The sequence below is a fragment of the Tachysurus fulvidraco genome, chromosome 4 (genome assembly GCF_022655615.1).
Source record: "Tachysurus fulvidraco isolate hzauxx_2018 chromosome 4, HZAU_PFXX_2.0, whole genome shotgun sequence".
In the NCBI taxonomy this organism is placed as follows: domain Eukaryota; kingdom Metazoa; phylum Chordata; class Actinopteri; order Siluriformes; family Bagridae; genus Tachysurus; species Tachysurus fulvidraco.
This window is the reverse complement of record NC_062521.1, coordinates 14725794-14743566: the sequence shown is the minus strand read 5'-3', so window position 1 is coordinate 14743566 and position 17773 is coordinate 14725794. Positions and strand designations below refer to the sequence as shown.

The window sequence follows — 17773 nt, the reverse complement described above, 5'->3', positions numbered from 1 at the left end:
AAATAAATTGATTGAGGTAATGTGGTATTGCAGTATGTGTATATTATGAGTCCTTTGTCACTTTCTGAACCAAACTTGTGCCAAAGGAGCAGCTTAAAAAATGTCATAAACTGTCTCTACTTAGTAGTTTTGAATTTTGTCAATTAATAAAAATCCACTTCAGGCAAATAATAATAATAATAATAAATAGTATGACTTTATATATTCTGGATGTCCTTACACAAGAATAAAATATGTGGCATATACTAGCTTCAGGGGTAAGCTGTAATATAAGAACAATTCTGTGTCTCTTATCCATGTAAAAGCTTCTTGCTGGGGTAAGTGTTAGTGAATAACTGCAATAGAGGATCATCTTAATGTCTTGTTCATTTTTTACTTGATTTTTTTTTTTTGGACATTGTACCTGGATTGCTTTGGTTGCTTTCACCTTTTTGCTGAACTGACTGAATCTCACACAATGTTTTGTTACAAAAGATCTGAAGCAACTATGTTCAATTCCGTTCAAGTTCAACGTACAAACACTGAGCCACTTACTGTTCTTTTAATTAGTCTACATGTTTCTAATTTTGATTGTGAAGTAAAAGTGGTTTCATAAACCATACCAAAGTTTTGTTAATGCAAATTTTCTTTGCATTCATGCGCAGATGTTGATAAAAGTGAATCACGCATAAGTCACCTAATATGCTCTGGTTAATCAAATGTAGTAACACCAACAAAACATAAACAAACAAACAAACTTGTCACGTAATGGAGCTCAGCCATTGTTTCAGTGTTCAACATTTGCATTCCATGGAGCTCTCATATGACTAATGATTTTCGAACACAATCAACACTAACATCATTTTCATGAATAACAAATTTCTTGTGTACATGCTCCTTTGAATAGTTTATTAATAAATGCATTTATATTCATTTAATATATGAGGCCTGTTAATTACACTGCACCTGTAACATCATACACAACTCCAGACTTGACAAGGTCATGCAGTAAACTATGTTCTGCACTCACATCATGCACTATTTGTGCCATCATTTGGTTCATGCGCGCAGTCCCGTAGTAATGGAGCATTGATCCAGGATGTGTGAAGTCATAGCCAAAACCTGCCAGGCTAACTTCATCACACAGCTGTAATGCTAACACCACACCAGTGAAGCCTAATGTAGGCACCGTCTACAACAGAACACAAAGCACACATGAGTGAACACCTGCTTCTCTAGCTTAAAAGTAAACACACATATTTTATTAATTGAAAAAATATAAATATATCCAGACAGACATATGTCCAACCAATTTTCAAATATGAATAAGACTATTATATATTTCTGATGGGAAATATCGATAAATATTTATAAGCAAATATCTGCATTCATACCTTGCGTTCATGTTTTCCATAGGTTTGCAGCACATGCCATGTTCGGCTGAGTATTTCAGGATTTAAGATGCGGAAGTTTCTTGGCTGAAGTGGAATATCATTTGCAACTTCTCTCCAGAACCACAGTTTAGACCACCAGCTCTGGAGAAATGGATCAATTTTCATTTAATTTTTTTATTTTTTTTCTTTCAATTACATTTTGACATATTGTAAGACAGACTGGAAGAATAAGGACCCATTATGCTCACCAAAGGTTTTTTCGTTACAATAGAGGTCAACCACTCTAAATCCAGTTTCTTGAATGCAACTAAAGCTACTATGTCTGTGTTCTGATATTCTTGTGCCAAGAAAGATGCTGCTTCAGGATATATCAGTCGAATTGTGGTTCTTGAGCCTACGTCTTCCTCAAATCCAAACACTGGTGCATCGTTCATTCTGAAAGTGTTAAAATACGTTAATTAACTATCTATTTATCTTTCTAACTCCTAGCATCATTCTTATCATATATAAATATATGTAATATACTAGGTATATACTGTAAATAGATGGTATATAAACTAACCTTATAATGACATCATATTTATCAATATGGACTCCAAGATGTTTTCCATGTAAGATTCCTCCACTCCCAACCACCATACATCTACTGCAACTGTGTGGAACAGAGGGCAGTCCAGAGAGAGGCAGAACTGTAAGTACTTGTGCCAACGTACCCTCACTACCTAGAAGACCAAGTGGAGGTGCCTGTTCCCAGTGTCCAGTCCCATTCTGGAGGAATGCAGGAATCTGAAGCAGGCTGTGGAGATTCAGCACTTTCTGCAGCTTTGCCTTAGCCAGGCCGCTTATACACGGCCGAGACAGCAGAGCTGCCGAGTCATTCAGTATCGCCTAGAAGAAGATTACATTTACAACGGTCAAGGTGATGATGAATTACCATTCCATCTCCAGTCACCATGTACACATAAACTTTCACATAATCATTCACAAGTAGAGTGATCTACGGCAACTATTCCTATGGCATGTTTTTTTGAAAAGTGGGAGGAATCCAGAGAACCTGGAGGAAACCCAAACAGATAAAGGGAGAACATACCAAACTCGTCATAGTCTGATAAAGAATTCACTTTGAGCTTGAATACCTGGCACTATGAGGCAGCAACACTACTGCACAATCTTTCCTCTTTCTGAACCCATATTATAGGCAAGAAAATGCAATGGAGTATATAAATTAAATATATATACCATATATTCTTCTGTGGAGCTTTCAGTCCAGGTCAGTTGTTTAGTAGGGAAATAAGCAGGGACAAGGATTGCTGAATAACAGCTCAGGAGCAGAACAAGACTCAGGCCAAGATTTTTCCACCTTCACAGAGAAAGAATTGACATTGCTGTATTCCATTCTTCCTCTAATTCATGCAAATCACTAGATTTTCTTGTTTTCTATTTTGTCTGAACTCACTGTGCAAGGAAGAATTCTCTGGACTCCCTTCTGTTTTTGATGCTCGGGTTTTCTGTGCTGTTTGCTTCACCCAGCAGTGGAGCACCAGTCTCCTCATACTCCTTCATGCTCATGTGATTTAAAGTCACCATCAAGCCACCATGGGATCCCGAGCTTCTATCAACACTTCCTGATCATTCTTTCTGTAATTAGTATAACACAAGCCTCCACGGTAAAATCAGAAAGTCAATAACAAAAGCAATTTCTAAAAATGGTTGCACACTTACTTTGTTTTTCAGATGTGATTCTTGGCCTAAAATAGCATAAAATAGAGATCAGTGGCAGCTTTTACAAAACAGCAGTTTTGTGAGTGTTTATCTCGGACTGATCTTCACTGCCACGGTTAATGATTCACCTGCCACTGAGGACACGTTCTGCAATCTTTTTATTGTCACATTTTAACACGTATCCCCTCGTAAAGTTAACAAGCACAGTGATGAGTGATCCCTGACTTTTCTCATCTAGCTAAACCATTTAATTCTGAGCTTACATTGTAAGAGGAATGACAGATTGTTTGGTGAGGTACTGGATTAATAAACAACCACGCTTATTACTTTTCATATATGCAAACATCCTTCTGCGTTTTATAAGCATGAGAGAAACAATGGGCCTGAATGCTTGGTAAGTGATGCGTCATTACAGTATGTGCTATGGCAGTAGTAAGTACTTATAAGCTACCACTTGACACCAGTGAAATGATTCTAAATAACATAATCCCCAAAACAGCTTGTTTATTGAGCAGATCCATGATATAAAAAAAAACATTTGAGTGGAAGAACACAGTGCAAGCAAGTTGATGCTCCTGGTCCATGATGTGTCATGTGTCAGTGTGGAGTCCAGCTCCTGACCACACCTGTCACCCAAAGCAGTAGGCTTTGCATGCCTGCTATGGGGTATAAGAGCTCCCATACTGCCTTCCATTCTCTAAAGGCCTTTCTCACTGAGCACATTCAATAGGCTGGTTATTTATAGGTGGCATTTACTGCTCATATTTTAATTCATAATTCAGTATCGTCAATCTAAAGGCAATTTTACTTGTTTCTAACTGGAATAATATTGTTATATTTATATTGATTAATTTGAACAGGATGGATAAGGATATCCTGTGGGCCACGACGATAGTGGACCAAAAAGCTGAACTGGACCAACAAGAGCAGGTATACAATATTTTATTTTATTTATGAGATATTATACAGATATTATCATTTTAAAACAAAGTTTGAAACTTCTGCATGCATTGATAATATTTCAGTAAATTAGTTTGGGTTGAGATATTTCCAGAAAGGCCTGGATACATGTAATATAGCATATTCTGAATGACAGAAACCATTGTAGATCTAAGATATTAGCTCATAACTTGAATTTACACATTCACAACTAATAAGTTATATAGAATTATTACAATTCATATGATGTACATCAAATTTTCTATGCAGATAGAAATCATTATAAATAAAGCCAAACCAGCATTATTACCAAAATATTACATTAAGTCTTGCTAGCAGATTCGCTTCATCTGTGGGATTGTTCATGAAAATTGTCTATATAACTTACACTGCACTTTTTATTTTACAGTTAAGTTGATACGCTGAATGGATTAAACAAAGACACACAAAAAACCCATACTTAAATATTTCAGAAGAAATTAGTTTATATTCAAATATTTATGACATTGTTCTTTTGACAATATTTAATTTTTTAATCCTTCTTTTCTATTTCAATGACCAAATTAGCAATTAATTCCTTACAGAAACATAACATTTCATTAAAAGCTACATGCAACTTAATTTATCTTGCTTTTGCAATCCTCATTGTTTTCAGAAACACAGGACACGTGCACAGAAGCTGGGAATTTTGATTGTGGATGAAAGTAAAGCCCAAAGACAGATGAGTGATGAAACACTCAATCAGAGTACTGCAAATATTCCGGTAAGCAGTTGTAAGATCTGCTTTGCCTATCCGTTTAAAAAAATGGCAAAGAAAAAAAGAAAAAGTTCTCTAGTTTTGGCAGGCAGGGAAAAAAACTATACTTTCAAATTGTAATTTATCATATCAGTAGAAAGAGATCATTGTGGAGTTGTAAGTAATGTAGGTTCAGAACTCGCAAATGGTCAGATTTAGTCTGCAGTATAACCACCATAGTCCAAAGTCAACAGCTTGTTATCTCATGGTTTCATAAGCTTCAAGCTTGGCATTATTAGAGATCAGAAATTAATGGAATCCAGCACAGATTACTCACCCTTAATAAACAGCGTGATCATAAACAGCATCAGTTTGATTGTTTATGTATAATTATACATTACTTCCTACATTACAGCAACACTATGCATACCGACAACATAGTTGTATTTCAGTGATATGAGCAGTGACATCATCAGGTGAAAGAGCGGGTGATCTTATCTTCCGTGTGAGATAGTGGATCTGGGTAGTGCTAAAAATAATACTGTTCTGTTTGAGGAAAAAGGCAAATAATAAAGCATCAAAATCTAGTAACCAAACAATATTCATGTAGTAAGTTAATACAATGTTTATTTGAGTGAATTTTATTGAAAAACTTTCTAAATTTTATAAATCATTTTTATATAGTTTCATTTATCATTGCTTTTTATCATATAGTGTCCTGTGGATTGTGAAAACTTCTTGAAGGCAGCCATAAATGGAAACGTCAAAGTTATTGATAAATTTTTAGAAGTCGGAGGAGACCCAAACACAGCCGATGAGGTATTTCTGAAGAATGTTACATTTACATTTCAATAGATTTTTGTTTTATCTACAGAAAAAAAAAAATTCTAATCATGATGATGATGATGATGAAGATTATATAATTTCATATTATTATATATTTATATTATTGTATTATTGATACTACTACTACTACTACTACTACTACTACTACTACTAATAATAATAATAATAATAATAATAATAATAATAATAATTTAATTTAGTTCAGAAAATCAGCACTTCACATGGCTGCCTTTGAGGGTCATGTTAAGATTGTGGAGAGATTACTGGATAAGGGAGCAAACATTGACTTCCGCGACCGGGTGAGAAAGCAGATAGATAGTAGTCAGCATTCACTTGAGTTTTCTTTTATTTATGGCACAGTAATGAATTCTATATTTTTGGTTATTTTCTCAGTTGGCTTGTACGGCTGTGCACTGGGCCTGCCGGGGTGGACGTGTAGCTGCTCTTAAACTCCTGCAGTGCAGAGGCGCTGACTTAAACATCAGAGACAAAGTAAAAAACCTTTAAAGTATTGAGATTCACTGTATGACCAAAAATGTCTAGACAAATGTCCATCCTGCCCATGCGTGACTTCACTCAAAAAGCACATACAGTATGGGTGTGATGGTCAGCTGTCTGCAAACCTTTGGACATATTGCGCATTAATGAATAATTGTGAATGCTTAATGAAAGTATTCGCTATACATCAGTTCATGGTTTCTGATGCCCACAGCTTTTGAGCACTCCGTTACATGTGGCTACCAGAACAGGCCATTGGGAAGTCGTGGAGCATCTTATATCCAGTGGTGTCCAGATTAATGCCAAAGACTGGGTACGAACTACAAGCTTTTCAGCAAATAGAACATATTAATAAATGTAATAATTGTATGAAACTCATATAGTCCATATCATTACCATGACTCAATTTGTTTTAAGGAGGGTGACACTGCATTGCATGATGCTGTCCGACTGAACCGATACAAAATAGCCAAGTTGCTAATACTGGCTGGAGCAGACATGACGATTAAGAATACTGTAAGTATTGCAGAGCTCTGAAAGTGCAGGGAATCAAATGTGTTTTGTCTTATATTCAAAGGAAAAAGGTTAAATAATAATTTTTAGATTCACTATATGGCCAAAGGTTTGTGGACATCAGAATATCAACTCTATGTGTGGTTCTTCCCCAAAAACTGCTGCCACAAATTTGGATACATTTAATTGTCTAGAATGTGTTTGTATGCAATAGTGTTATAGTTTATCTTCTCTGGAACTAAGAGCTCAACCAGGTTCCAGAATGACAATGCTCCAGTGCACAAAGTTAGATCCATGAAGACATGAAGTATTAAGAATTGGGTGTTGCAAAGAGCCCTGAGCTCAACCCCACCAACATGTAGGATGAACTGGAACATTGACTAGAACATGGACTTTCCTGCCCAACCTCAGTACCTGTCATCACTAAAGCCTTCCCAGAAGAATGGAGGCTATTTTAACAGCAAACTGGTGACTTGAATAGGATGTCCAATACCTTTGGCCATACAGTGTATAATAGAGTAGAAATCCATGTTTTCAGGAGGGTGTTACTGCGAGGGAGCAGGTGAAGATGTGGCAGTGTGACACTAAGGAGATGCTGGAGCAACTGGACCAGATGAAATAGTATTTCATTTCATAAAGCACAGTTGAGGGCTCACATGAAAAGATTTATGCTCCCTTTCACTGGATTAGAATTATTGATTGAATTTTATCTGTACAATACACATGGGGTTTGTATAGAAATTTTTGCATTGCTGTGTATTTTAGCTTATCATCATTTTAGCTTAATTTAAACGATCAATTTGTTTCGTATCCAACCTACAGCCACATAGTACAGATACGGATACAACAGATTAGATTTAGATTGATATAAATCACCTCTATTACAGCAGCTTACTGAGTATTTGTTTGAATAAACTATCTCAGGATTTTTATGTTTTCATTTAACTGAATTTGGTTAAATATGGTTGTAATTATCCAAAAAAACAACAACAATATATTCTTTCAAGAATTTGAGCAAAGCCATATTATTGAGTTGAACTTGCCATGGTAAACAGTAACCATCACTATTAACTTGTGTGCAGTTCATCTTCCGTTGACATTGTGATTGAAATAATATGTTATGTATGCAGAGACATATTTACCCACATTAATGTTAACTGCATTAAAGCACAAATGCACTGCTATGTTCTAGGGACAATGAAGAAAGAAGGGTTAGGATTTCTGTTTCGTCCCTGACTTAACAGTAGGCTTTGTGATGAGGCATTAGTGCATAGTTTCCGGTTACTATCAGCGGGTTACCCTTTTGTACAACTGAAATGGATATACTGTACCCTTGCCAGTCACATGGATCAGCAATATCATGCTTTGTAATAATGTAATTAAAACTTAAATAAAAATAAATAAACCTGTTGCACCATCATCTTTAAACCCTTAACATTTTGAGTGCCCATTAACCAGTGTGGAAATCAATGTGAGATGTTTTTGTAAACCTTACATACATACGAACACATACACCTACACACTGTAGAGGCTTCATGAGACTGGAAATTTCTGTTTGGCTCTGCTTACATCTGACCTCTATGTATCTGGCACTTTGTCCATGGTGAGAGATTGATTTCTGCCACCATTTGTTCAAGCACTGATGTTTTAAGCCAACCAGGAATCACCTTCATTTTCATTTCGCATATCCATGTGTTTTTAAAAGATTAACAATCTCTGCACTGAAAGATTGTATGCATCTTCTTTTGTGTTTTAAATAATTGTTGGAGAATCAAATAAGAGTGTTTACCAGCGTCATCCCTTTGACCTATACGCAGACTAGATTATCTCCACTGTATGACATGCCATAAAACAATATATCAATAAAATCTACTTAAATATATTTATATTTCAAATGATCATCTAGCTGGTACACTTAAAAAATCTGGAAGTCATTTTTTAATTCTTATTCTGTACGCTAACTGCCACTAGAGGGCGACGTTTTGTGAAATAAACCCTGTCTAGTCCTGTGTGTTAGACAGAAATGTGTTTTCTCTATAGATTAGACTGGCAATTTGTGAAACAAAGCATCTGTTGATCATTTGCTGTGGTGGCAAAAACTAATCTTGCAAATAACTTTTGTGATATATTAAAAAAAATGCCTAGTGTATCACAGGGCATGTGATTTTTGGACAAATGAAAAGTCAGGCATTGATGTTTCATGTTGCAGACAGTGATTCAACAAATAAAAGTCACTTTGAATCCTTTTTTTTTCTTAAAGAAAAACATTTTCTGCATTTTTATTCTTTCCAAACTCTTCAAGCAAATACTGAAGTTAGTACACATTTTGGTATCGGAAAATAGACAAATTAAGTAGTACAGCTCTTTCTGAAAACATTGCACATGGTAAAACAGTGTAACTACAGTTATCTAATCAAACAAACAAAAAACCAAGAAATGTATTATTTAAAATTGTGTTGTGTATCAGTTATATTTTTTCCAGCTGTATAGTCAATATTTAGGCATCTACTATATCATTGTAAAGCCATAACAACACTAATCCTTTTCAGTATTAAGAATAGGTGTAGTTTCCCTTAAGGCAGAGAAGATCATGTCCATCACTATTTTTAAAATCTAGTTTTTGTTCCTCCCCCTGCCTGACTGCGGGTTTCGGATCCGTTTACTCAATATCCGGCAGTCATTACGTGGATGATAAAAATAGAATCATTACACAAACTGAGTGACAAGCAGAATACTCCACTGACATACAGATCAATGGACTACAGCCACAGCCATGGTTATGTTGGTTCTTAGAAGAAGCACACCATTACTGAATGAATACTATTATGAAGATAAAGATTCAGATTTTCCAGTCATTCTCATAACCATTTGGAATAAAAAAAATTCTAAAAAAAAAAAAAAAGATCAAATACTTGCTTTTACAGTGCAGGTACTATAATTAGTCAGTCTAGCCTGACTTTAACTTTCTAACCTCAAATGTATCAGAACATATTACACAAAGTGCATGAAGAAAAATGAAACATACTGGTTAGAACGCCAGGAGGATCACCTGTGTGGCACTCTTCATTGTCCAGGCTGCCTGATTTTAATTAAGAGCACATCATTGGCTTTGTACTCAAAATATGTCCACTGCATGTATAGGCTTAGAATGATCTCGAACATCAATACTGGATATCCAGTGTCTTTTTTATGAGGTATATACAAATCCAAATATTACATTTTCATATACATTTAAGTGAATTTATATTCAAGTCAGATTGTTTCTACCTAAATAAAATGTGCCAGAAATAACATTTAAATAACATGTTAAATAAATAGATAAATAATAAAGAAGATCAGTCTCACAAAGGCAAATAATCTCACTGTTACACACAAACTCCTCATTTCCAACACTCAATAGCCCCATGTTGTAAATGGTGACTTTGGTTTCTCCATTATTCAAGATGAAATAGTTCACACTGATGCATTAATAATAAACTTTGCACAAAGTTTATATATACATACATACATATATATTAATATATTCTAAGCTAGAGGCATCAGATGCAGACCAGCACTGAAAAAAGAGACAGAGGGAAAAGAAACCCTGTTATCCACTCCTGAGGGTCTGCTGCAACGCCCACATGAAAAAGAGCTCTATGTGCAGATCCTCAGTTCTCTATGTTTACCTCTGCAGTTGGAGTGGAGTTTGAGAAGCTGATCTGAGAGCAGCAGCATGGTGATTATCAGATCATTTATGTGTTGATCATACAGAGAGACTGCGTGCAGTGCAGGCTGAGCTCCGGGCCCTCTGCACCACCGCCTGGCTCTTCTCCCGCTTCAGTAGCTTGTTGTCAGAAAAGACCCCCTCATTCCGTGGAATACCATGGGAACCATCCGGAAATGTCAGTAAGCCTGCAAAGGCAATATCCTTATTTATTCTCAATTATAAATGATCTACAAAAAAAAAAAGACCATTAATGGTGAAAGAATGTAATATTGTAATGGCTGAAATTTCTGGGTAGGATCTGCTGGGGCTACTGGTGTACTGCAAGTCCAATGTGTTCATTGTATAGATTATAATGCTAAATCCATGGATAAAAAATTACAAGGGTCTCATTTATAACAACTAACTCTTAGCTTAGGCAGATCAGGAACATCTTTTATTTCATTTATGTCATTTTATTTTCATTTTCCACCCACTGCTCTTTTAAGTTCTTCTAAGTATTTACAGTCCCAGGTGAACAGTCAAATTCATGACTAAATCAGAACAGTAAAGAAAAAAAAACGTAGTTACCATGTCCTTCCACACGACCATTTTTGAATTCTCCTTCAAACTTCATACCATCAAATCTGCTAAAAACTCCAACACCTTGGAATTTTCCTTGGGCAAATTCACCTTCATACCTTAAATTGAACAGCGGCAGATTGATTTGTATTGTACGCATTAAAACATACAACAGCCTTTTAAATCTCATAAAGCATGCCTGTTCAATAAGTATCAGGTTTTCACATTTACAATAAATTATTAGTTAGACAAATGTTTAAATGTCACTGCAATCTGATTACATAATCTCATACCTGGATCCATCAGGGAACATTAAGATCCCAGAGCCATGAAACAGGCCGTTCTCGAAGTGACCCTTGTAACAAGTGCCGTCAGAAAACTTCAGCTGCCCTACTCCATGTCTCCTTCCTGAACAGGACACGTTATGCAAATCTTTACATTTCAATTTGGATATCTGGTGTAATACAAATTGTAATCAAATGTTTCAGATGTAGGGCAGTGCTTTTTCCATTCTGTAATCGCACGGTATGAATAATTCAGGTTCTCCTTTCAGCAGGCCTCTTTTTCCAAGCTACCATCATCACTCGATACGTTACTGCATCTCACTGACTATAATATACTGAAAGCTTTTAAAGGTGGTCAGAGGGATATCTTGGGGGATTGAGTCATACGGTGGCATCTAACATTCAGCTGATAGGCAAGTCTATTCACAGCAGATCCTATGTTGCATAAATACACAAAACATAGCCATGATTTATAAAACATTACAAAATGTCTTTCCTGAAAATGTAAGATTTAGTATTGTATAGAAGCCACTGTATCCTACACACGCTAAAACTGACAGTAATCCTGAACGTGCCACAGAACAAACCTAACATGTCAAGCGATCAGAGTCGAAACCAATTAGTCTGGAACAGCAGGAGCTGAGTTTCATAAAAGAAGCAGGAGCTATAGATGAAATATGACTTGCCTTCCTTCCATTCACCACTGTACTCTTCTCCAGTTGAGTACGTGAAGGAGCCCCTGGTCAGTGTCATACCTCGACCACCCTGACAACACAAATTCACACAAACAGAAAATGATTAAAACTTACACCTTCGTGTGTCTTTCACCCTATATGTGCAAGGGTTTACACGAGGGAAGTATATGAGGGAATGTTATTTATATTGCTGTAGACTGGAACATATGGTTTAATTAAGACACCAAAAGCTGTCTCGACGGTACAGTTAACAGCATTGTCACTGTTTCATTTTTTTATGTGAGGAGAATAAAGCAGAAATAAAGGTCTAATAATAATAATAATAATAATAATAATAATAATAATAATAATAATAATAATAATAATAATAATAATATCTGTAGCACACACACAGCGAGCTAAAGCAGGGGGAGACTTTAGGCTAACCGGCGCTTTGCTCTGAGGGGACGAGACGCAATAAGAAGGCTTTTACCTGTATTATGTCCTTGTTGTCGCAAAAGCATGAAAACTCCTTTAGAAATGTGTAATTATGCCGGATTTCAGACGGGAGAAATAAAGCGTTATCGAGCTCTGCGACAGCCTCTAGCTCGCTTCTCCTCTCCTGGCAACGCAAAACTGCACGGTGCACTTCCTGAAGATCGGCCTGTGTTATTGAACGCTTTTCTTAGCTATGCATTCAAACCGCATGCTGATTGGCTGGCTGTGGAACTTACGGGAACGCCGTTACTCAGTAGAGTGCTCGTGTGTCTGGGAATGTGAGTGTAGATTCAGATTGCTGGGAAAGTGGGAAGGTGGGAAGGTGTTTAAAGCGATAACGAGCGAGGTAAGAGCTACAAAAATACAGAAATGAAAACATTTACTGCATCTGATAGACTAACACAGTCTATTCATTTGGTACAGTGACGGAACCTAATGTAAATGATTCTACACAGAAATGTAAACATACCACGTGCTTCTCCATCTCGTTTTATTCAGTGTACCAACTTGAACATATGAAGCTTTCAGTCACTGCACATTTTAATCAAGTCTTCAGATCTTCAGATTGTTTCACATTCATGTATATATATATATATATTTTTTTTTTTTTCAGTGGACTTGTTTATTTAGCTTGCACATTTTTTAATGCCATAACCTTATTACCTTCTACTTGTTGTTTCTTAAATGCCAAAGCCTCAGAACCATTTACTTGTACTTTTCAACAATGTACATACATCTCTGCACTGCTATAGCCTTTATATTTATTCACTGTACATATATTACATGTGTTTACATATCTATCTATCTATCTAGTTACATGCGGGGACATGCATGGTAGGTTGACTGGCATCTCTGGAAAATTGTCTGTAGTGTGTGATTGTGTGAATGAGAGAGTGTGTGTGCCCTGCGATGGGTTGGACATCCAGGGTGTATCCTGCCTCGATGCCCGATGACGCCTGAAATAGGCACAGGCTCCCTGTGACCCAAGAGTTCGGATAAGCGGTAGAAAATGAGTGAATGAATGAATAAATTACATGCTGTATATATGTTTACATATTTATCTGCACTTGTCTATTTGCACAATTGCTACTCTTTGCACTTCTATTAGATGCCAAACTGCATTTCATTGCTGTGTACCTGTACTATGCAATGACAGTAAAGTTATCTATCTATCTATCTATCTATCTATCTATCTATCTATCTATCTATCTATCTATCTATCTATTATGCTGCATCGTACGTGTTTATCAGATAGACATACACACAACACACATCTTCTATAAAAAAAAAAAAAAGTTTAATCTGACAATGTGCTCAAACAAAATGGTAGATCATTTGCCAGCTGGTAAGTTATTTCCAGCTTTCTTATTACTTGTCCAAATTGATCAATAAAGATTTTCTTATTGTCATACAATCTACATTCATCTACAAGCTCATATCAGTTTGAAAACAACATTTAACTATATCAACTTATTTTGTAGCTTTTCTGAACAAGCCTGTAAGCAATCCACAGATCCATGTTGAATCTTTATTTCATAATACGGTCTGCATTTAGACCTCTGTCTTAATTAATGCTGTGCCATCTAAGTCTCCTTCAGAAAGTTGGTGAGCTTATTATATAGTCTTTCTGACCCACCAGCTCTGTGTGACACCTAACTCATCACATCTGACAACTGATCTCTTCATCCTACACAGGACCATCCCAATTTTGAACTGGAGAGGATATTTATGACGGACTCTATAAACCTGAAGAGTCGGTAATGGGAAATGTCGATAAAAATCACTCCCTTGAGATGTATTGCTTGTAATACTGAGGATGAGTTGTTCTTGCTGGAGAATGGCCGTGAATTATATGGGGCTATAAGTCAGAGACCATCAGAATTGTCGGAAAAATGGCCCGGCATCATTGGACGTAATTTTTCAAAGAATTGGTACTATATTTTGCAAAGATTTGTGCTATTAAATAGCTTAATGTGGCCTAATAATTTGGTCATAGACTACCTCCATCTGGTTCATTTAAGTTTGGTCCCATTTATTTTCAACACATCCACACACAGGGACAGAGTGTGAGAGACAGCAGGGGAAAGAGAGAATTTCTCTGTCTTTGACCTTCAGTGCCTCAACATCAAGCTCATAAGTACATGTACACACAGGCACACACACACATGCACAAAACCAGGGACTAATTTGCCCTCCTTTAGAGATCATTGCCCTTTACTGGTAATAAATCAGCATTGTGTTCATTCTCAGGGGAAATGGACGGTCAATCCCATAGCCCCCAGAGTGACAGGATGGGTTGTGCAAGCATCACTACACAAGCTGCCATTTAGCACCACATAATACACAAAAATACACACACACTGTGAGTCTACACAGTGAGGTGAGTCTGTTCTCCTTGCTAGAAAAATCCCAGAGGTCAACCCCAAAGGTAGATGGGGGTGGAACACAAGTTGTTGATGGTCATCTCGCTCTGAAGCTTAATTGGCCCATAAATCTCTGTATGCCAGATCATACAACAAGAGTTGTGAAAACCGTATGTTCAAAAGCAAGGTGATCAGGGTTATGGTGTCTCATTGTCATAATCACTACTACTAAATTTCCAAGTCCAGAGTGCAAATGGAATTGTGTTTATAGAATAATAATTTAAAATATTTTAACAAGGCATTAATTTAATTGTTTATTTTCAGAAAGTGCTTTGTCCTGTTCAGGGTTTTAATAGATCCAGAACACTATCCAATTAACACTTGGCACTAGCTAAACGATTAACCTGGGTTGTGATGCCAGTACATCGCACACCACACACATTCACACAAAGGGGAAATTTAATGTAGTCAGTCTGCCTACCATCATGTTTTTTTCAGGACACTGGAAAGGAACCAGAGAACCCATTGGAAACCTGCACAGACACATGAGGAACATACAAAACTCCATACAGACAGTAACCTGAGCTCAGAATCGAACCCTAGTAGTGATCTCACTCTCACTGCTTAACTGCTCCACCTGTTACACCATTATAATGTCCTTGTAATAAAGTTAATTAGGCCTATACACTGATATAACTTGTTTGCATCAAATGACAATGTAGTGCAAACAGAAAGAACTTGAAAGAATTGTAATTCAAATTCAAAGAGGTTTCCGGTCTATCTCAGTAGAATACTCTGAGTAGATTTAAGTCAGAACAGTCTGTGTTGAATAGTCCTCTGTGCAGTTTTGCAATGTGAAACTAAAGATTAAGATCAAAATGGTTGATAAATGGTTGATGGTTCCTAAAAAGGTGACATGGATATACGGTACTACCATCAACTGAACATCATATGTCAATAATGTGTTGGTAGAGTCCTTTGCAGTCCTAGGGCCAAAGAGGGATATAGAGTTAAAATGGAGCATATCACACAGGGACACACACACACACACACACACACACACACACACACCTTCCTCACGGCACAGAACCTTGTCAGACGAAAAAGAGCAATTAGGATAGAAATGAGGGGAAGTCACAGGGGATGCGGACGATGAAGACTTTATTGATTAGCGCGATTTCACAGATCAAGCTTTCACTGTAGCAATTACACAGAAGTCATTAGAGACCAGTGCTACAGGAGTAGCAAAAATGATTGTCTACACTGACTGTGATAGCAAAGTTAGCATAGTTACTGTAGCATACTTACTTCTCTAAGAAACTATTAATGAACACCTTTTAGAAAAGATCAAAAATTAATTCCAATTAAATAAAAGCTTTTTTGAAATCAATATATGTCAGAGACCATAATGAAGAAATGGGAAAGGTTGATGAATAGGATGGATGGATGTCACTTTGGCATTAAAGTCATTAGAGTCATATCTGATGAGGTGTGATGTGTAGTGTAATGTGTAGTAATATACAATTTTGCTGCTGAAGCATAACAGCTTGTAGGCTTTTGATTTATTTTAAGCCGACGAGATAGATTTTACATAACAAATAACATAAGCTGAAAACAGTATGCAATGGAAAGTGCAATATGTCTATGCTAAAAATTTGATTATTATATTTAAAAAAAAAACAAGCTAGAATAGCTTACTCATATTCTTATAGCTGTTGTTTTACAAAGTATTAATTAGTAATAACTAAAAAATTACTAATAAGTTACTAAGATAAATTAATAATACTTAAAACCCTGAACACTGAGCAAAGGTCTGTTTGTAAAGGTTTCTGCTTCTGACCGATGGTACACAATCTACTGTTTAAGTGGTGTATAACCCTGGAATACCCCTTCTTTACCTTTTCATATACAAGGTAGAGCATCTTTATACCTTTAAACACAATTTAACTATGTTCAAACCATATTCCTTGCTCTAATATTTATTGTACATCTTCCCTATTCACTGCCATTATTGGTAACTAAAGGTTCCTGAATAATATGGTCTAAGGTAAATAACTTTCTTAAGATGTTAACATGCCTGATGTTTAAGATGTACACATGAACACATTATGCTCATAAATGAATTGAGAGGATAGCTGTGAGTACTGAACTTTCATAACTAGAAGCATGAATACCAAGGACAGTAGGATGAGCGGAGAGGTTAGCAGAGAGTGAAGCGGTGTGTGTTAAAGGGACAAACACAATCTGTTTCATTCCTAAATAGAGATGAATCCGGCTTTGCTTCCTTTCTCTCAATCAGCCATGCTCGGCCAGTTTCGCCATGCCTCGCTCCCGCTAAACACCCATAACCATTAATCCCAGACATATTATTTATATTGTATAATTGTAAAGAGGATGAATTACCAATTATGGTTAGTGCTTAATTGCCCTTCATAAAGTTAGCTTCCCCCTGGCTTTAAAGTGGGCTATTTAAACAACGTAACTAATAACCCTATCCTTTACATGGAGAATACATCTTCATTGTTGAGAGCAGCGAGTGTGAGAGTCACTCCTAATTTAACGGGCAATCGAGGGAAGGCATGCAGGTGGCACCAGAGGGACTCGTTAAGTGTTAATGAATTATGACACGACCTTCTGAGAACAATGAAGAATTAATGCAAGCTGTGACAGACGGAAGCTTGCATCTGCCTAAGTCCTGTATCTGTATCGCAAGGTCCTTACAGGATACTGTAGCTTGCACATTTGGATTTGTATGGCTTTGTAGGTATGTCCACTTCAAAATGTAGTTATCTGATTATTCTCTGTCGTAAACATGCAGTACCTCTCTCCATAACTACATTGCAAACATCTGATACACTCCATGAGTACTGTATATACAAGAATAATATGACAGAAGCCAACAGTCCTTTACAGTGTCTTCAATGCAATGACAATTAAAATGTCACACGAAGGCTAGGAGAGATATTTTAAAGAAAAATAAATTTATATTTTGTTCTACAAAATAAAAATATAGTGTCCTCACCCTTTTCCATTTTGATATTTTAATATTACCTTCCCACT

General features: G+C 36.4%; 3 protein-coding genes across 4 annotated transcripts; 1 reads left to right on the top strand and 2 right to left on the bottom strand.

The window, feature by feature from the left end:
* Positions 1–874: 874 nt before the first annotated feature.
* Positions 875–5238, bottom strand: st3gal7 (ST3 beta-galactoside alpha-2,3-sialyltransferase 7). Its single transcript, XM_027142076.2, has 8 exons — positions 5108–5238; positions 3096–3121; positions 2830–3011; positions 2613–2733; positions 1936–2261; positions 1622–1808; positions 1374–1514; positions 875–1171 (listed from the first exon to the last, which is right to left on the bottom strand). Exons 3-8 carry the CDS (start codon positions 2958–2960, stop codon positions 935–937), a joined length of 1143 nt encoding a protein of 380 aa, XP_026997877.1. The 5' UTR covers positions 2961–3011; positions 3096–3121; positions 5108–5238; the 3' UTR covers positions 875–934.
* ankrd2 (ankyrin repeat domain 2 (stretch responsive muscle)) lies at positions 3360–8822 on the top strand. Of its 2 annotated transcripts, none has more exons than XM_027142077.2 (9): positions 3360–3489; positions 3956–4025; positions 4690–4797; positions 5485–5589; positions 5817–5915; positions 6010–6108; positions 6329–6427; positions 6532–6630; positions 7166–8822. In XM_027142077.2, exons 1-9 carry the CDS (start codon positions 3371–3373, stop codon positions 7247–7249), a joined length of 882 nt encoding a protein of 293 aa, XP_026997878.1. In that variant the 5' UTR covers positions 3360–3370; the 3' UTR covers positions 7250–8822. The 2 variants fall into 2 exon arrangements, with proteins under 2 accessions (XP_026997878.1, XP_026997879.1); XM_027142078.2 differs by lacking the exon at positions 3360–3489 and adding an exon at positions 3519–3840.
* A 649-nt stretch (positions 8823–9471) lies between these two features.
* On the bottom strand, positions 9472–12534 carry morn4 (MORN repeat containing 4). The gene is made up of 5 exons (XM_027142079.2): positions 12346–12534; positions 11865–11943; positions 11188–11302; positions 10904–11013; positions 9472–10521 (listed from the first exon to the last, which is right to left on the bottom strand). Exons 2-5 carry the CDS (start codon positions 11929–11931, stop codon positions 10373–10375), a joined length of 441 nt encoding a protein of 146 aa, XP_026997880.1. The 5' UTR covers positions 11932–11943; positions 12346–12534; the 3' UTR covers positions 9472–10372.
* Positions 12535–17773: the final 5239 nt, after the last annotated feature.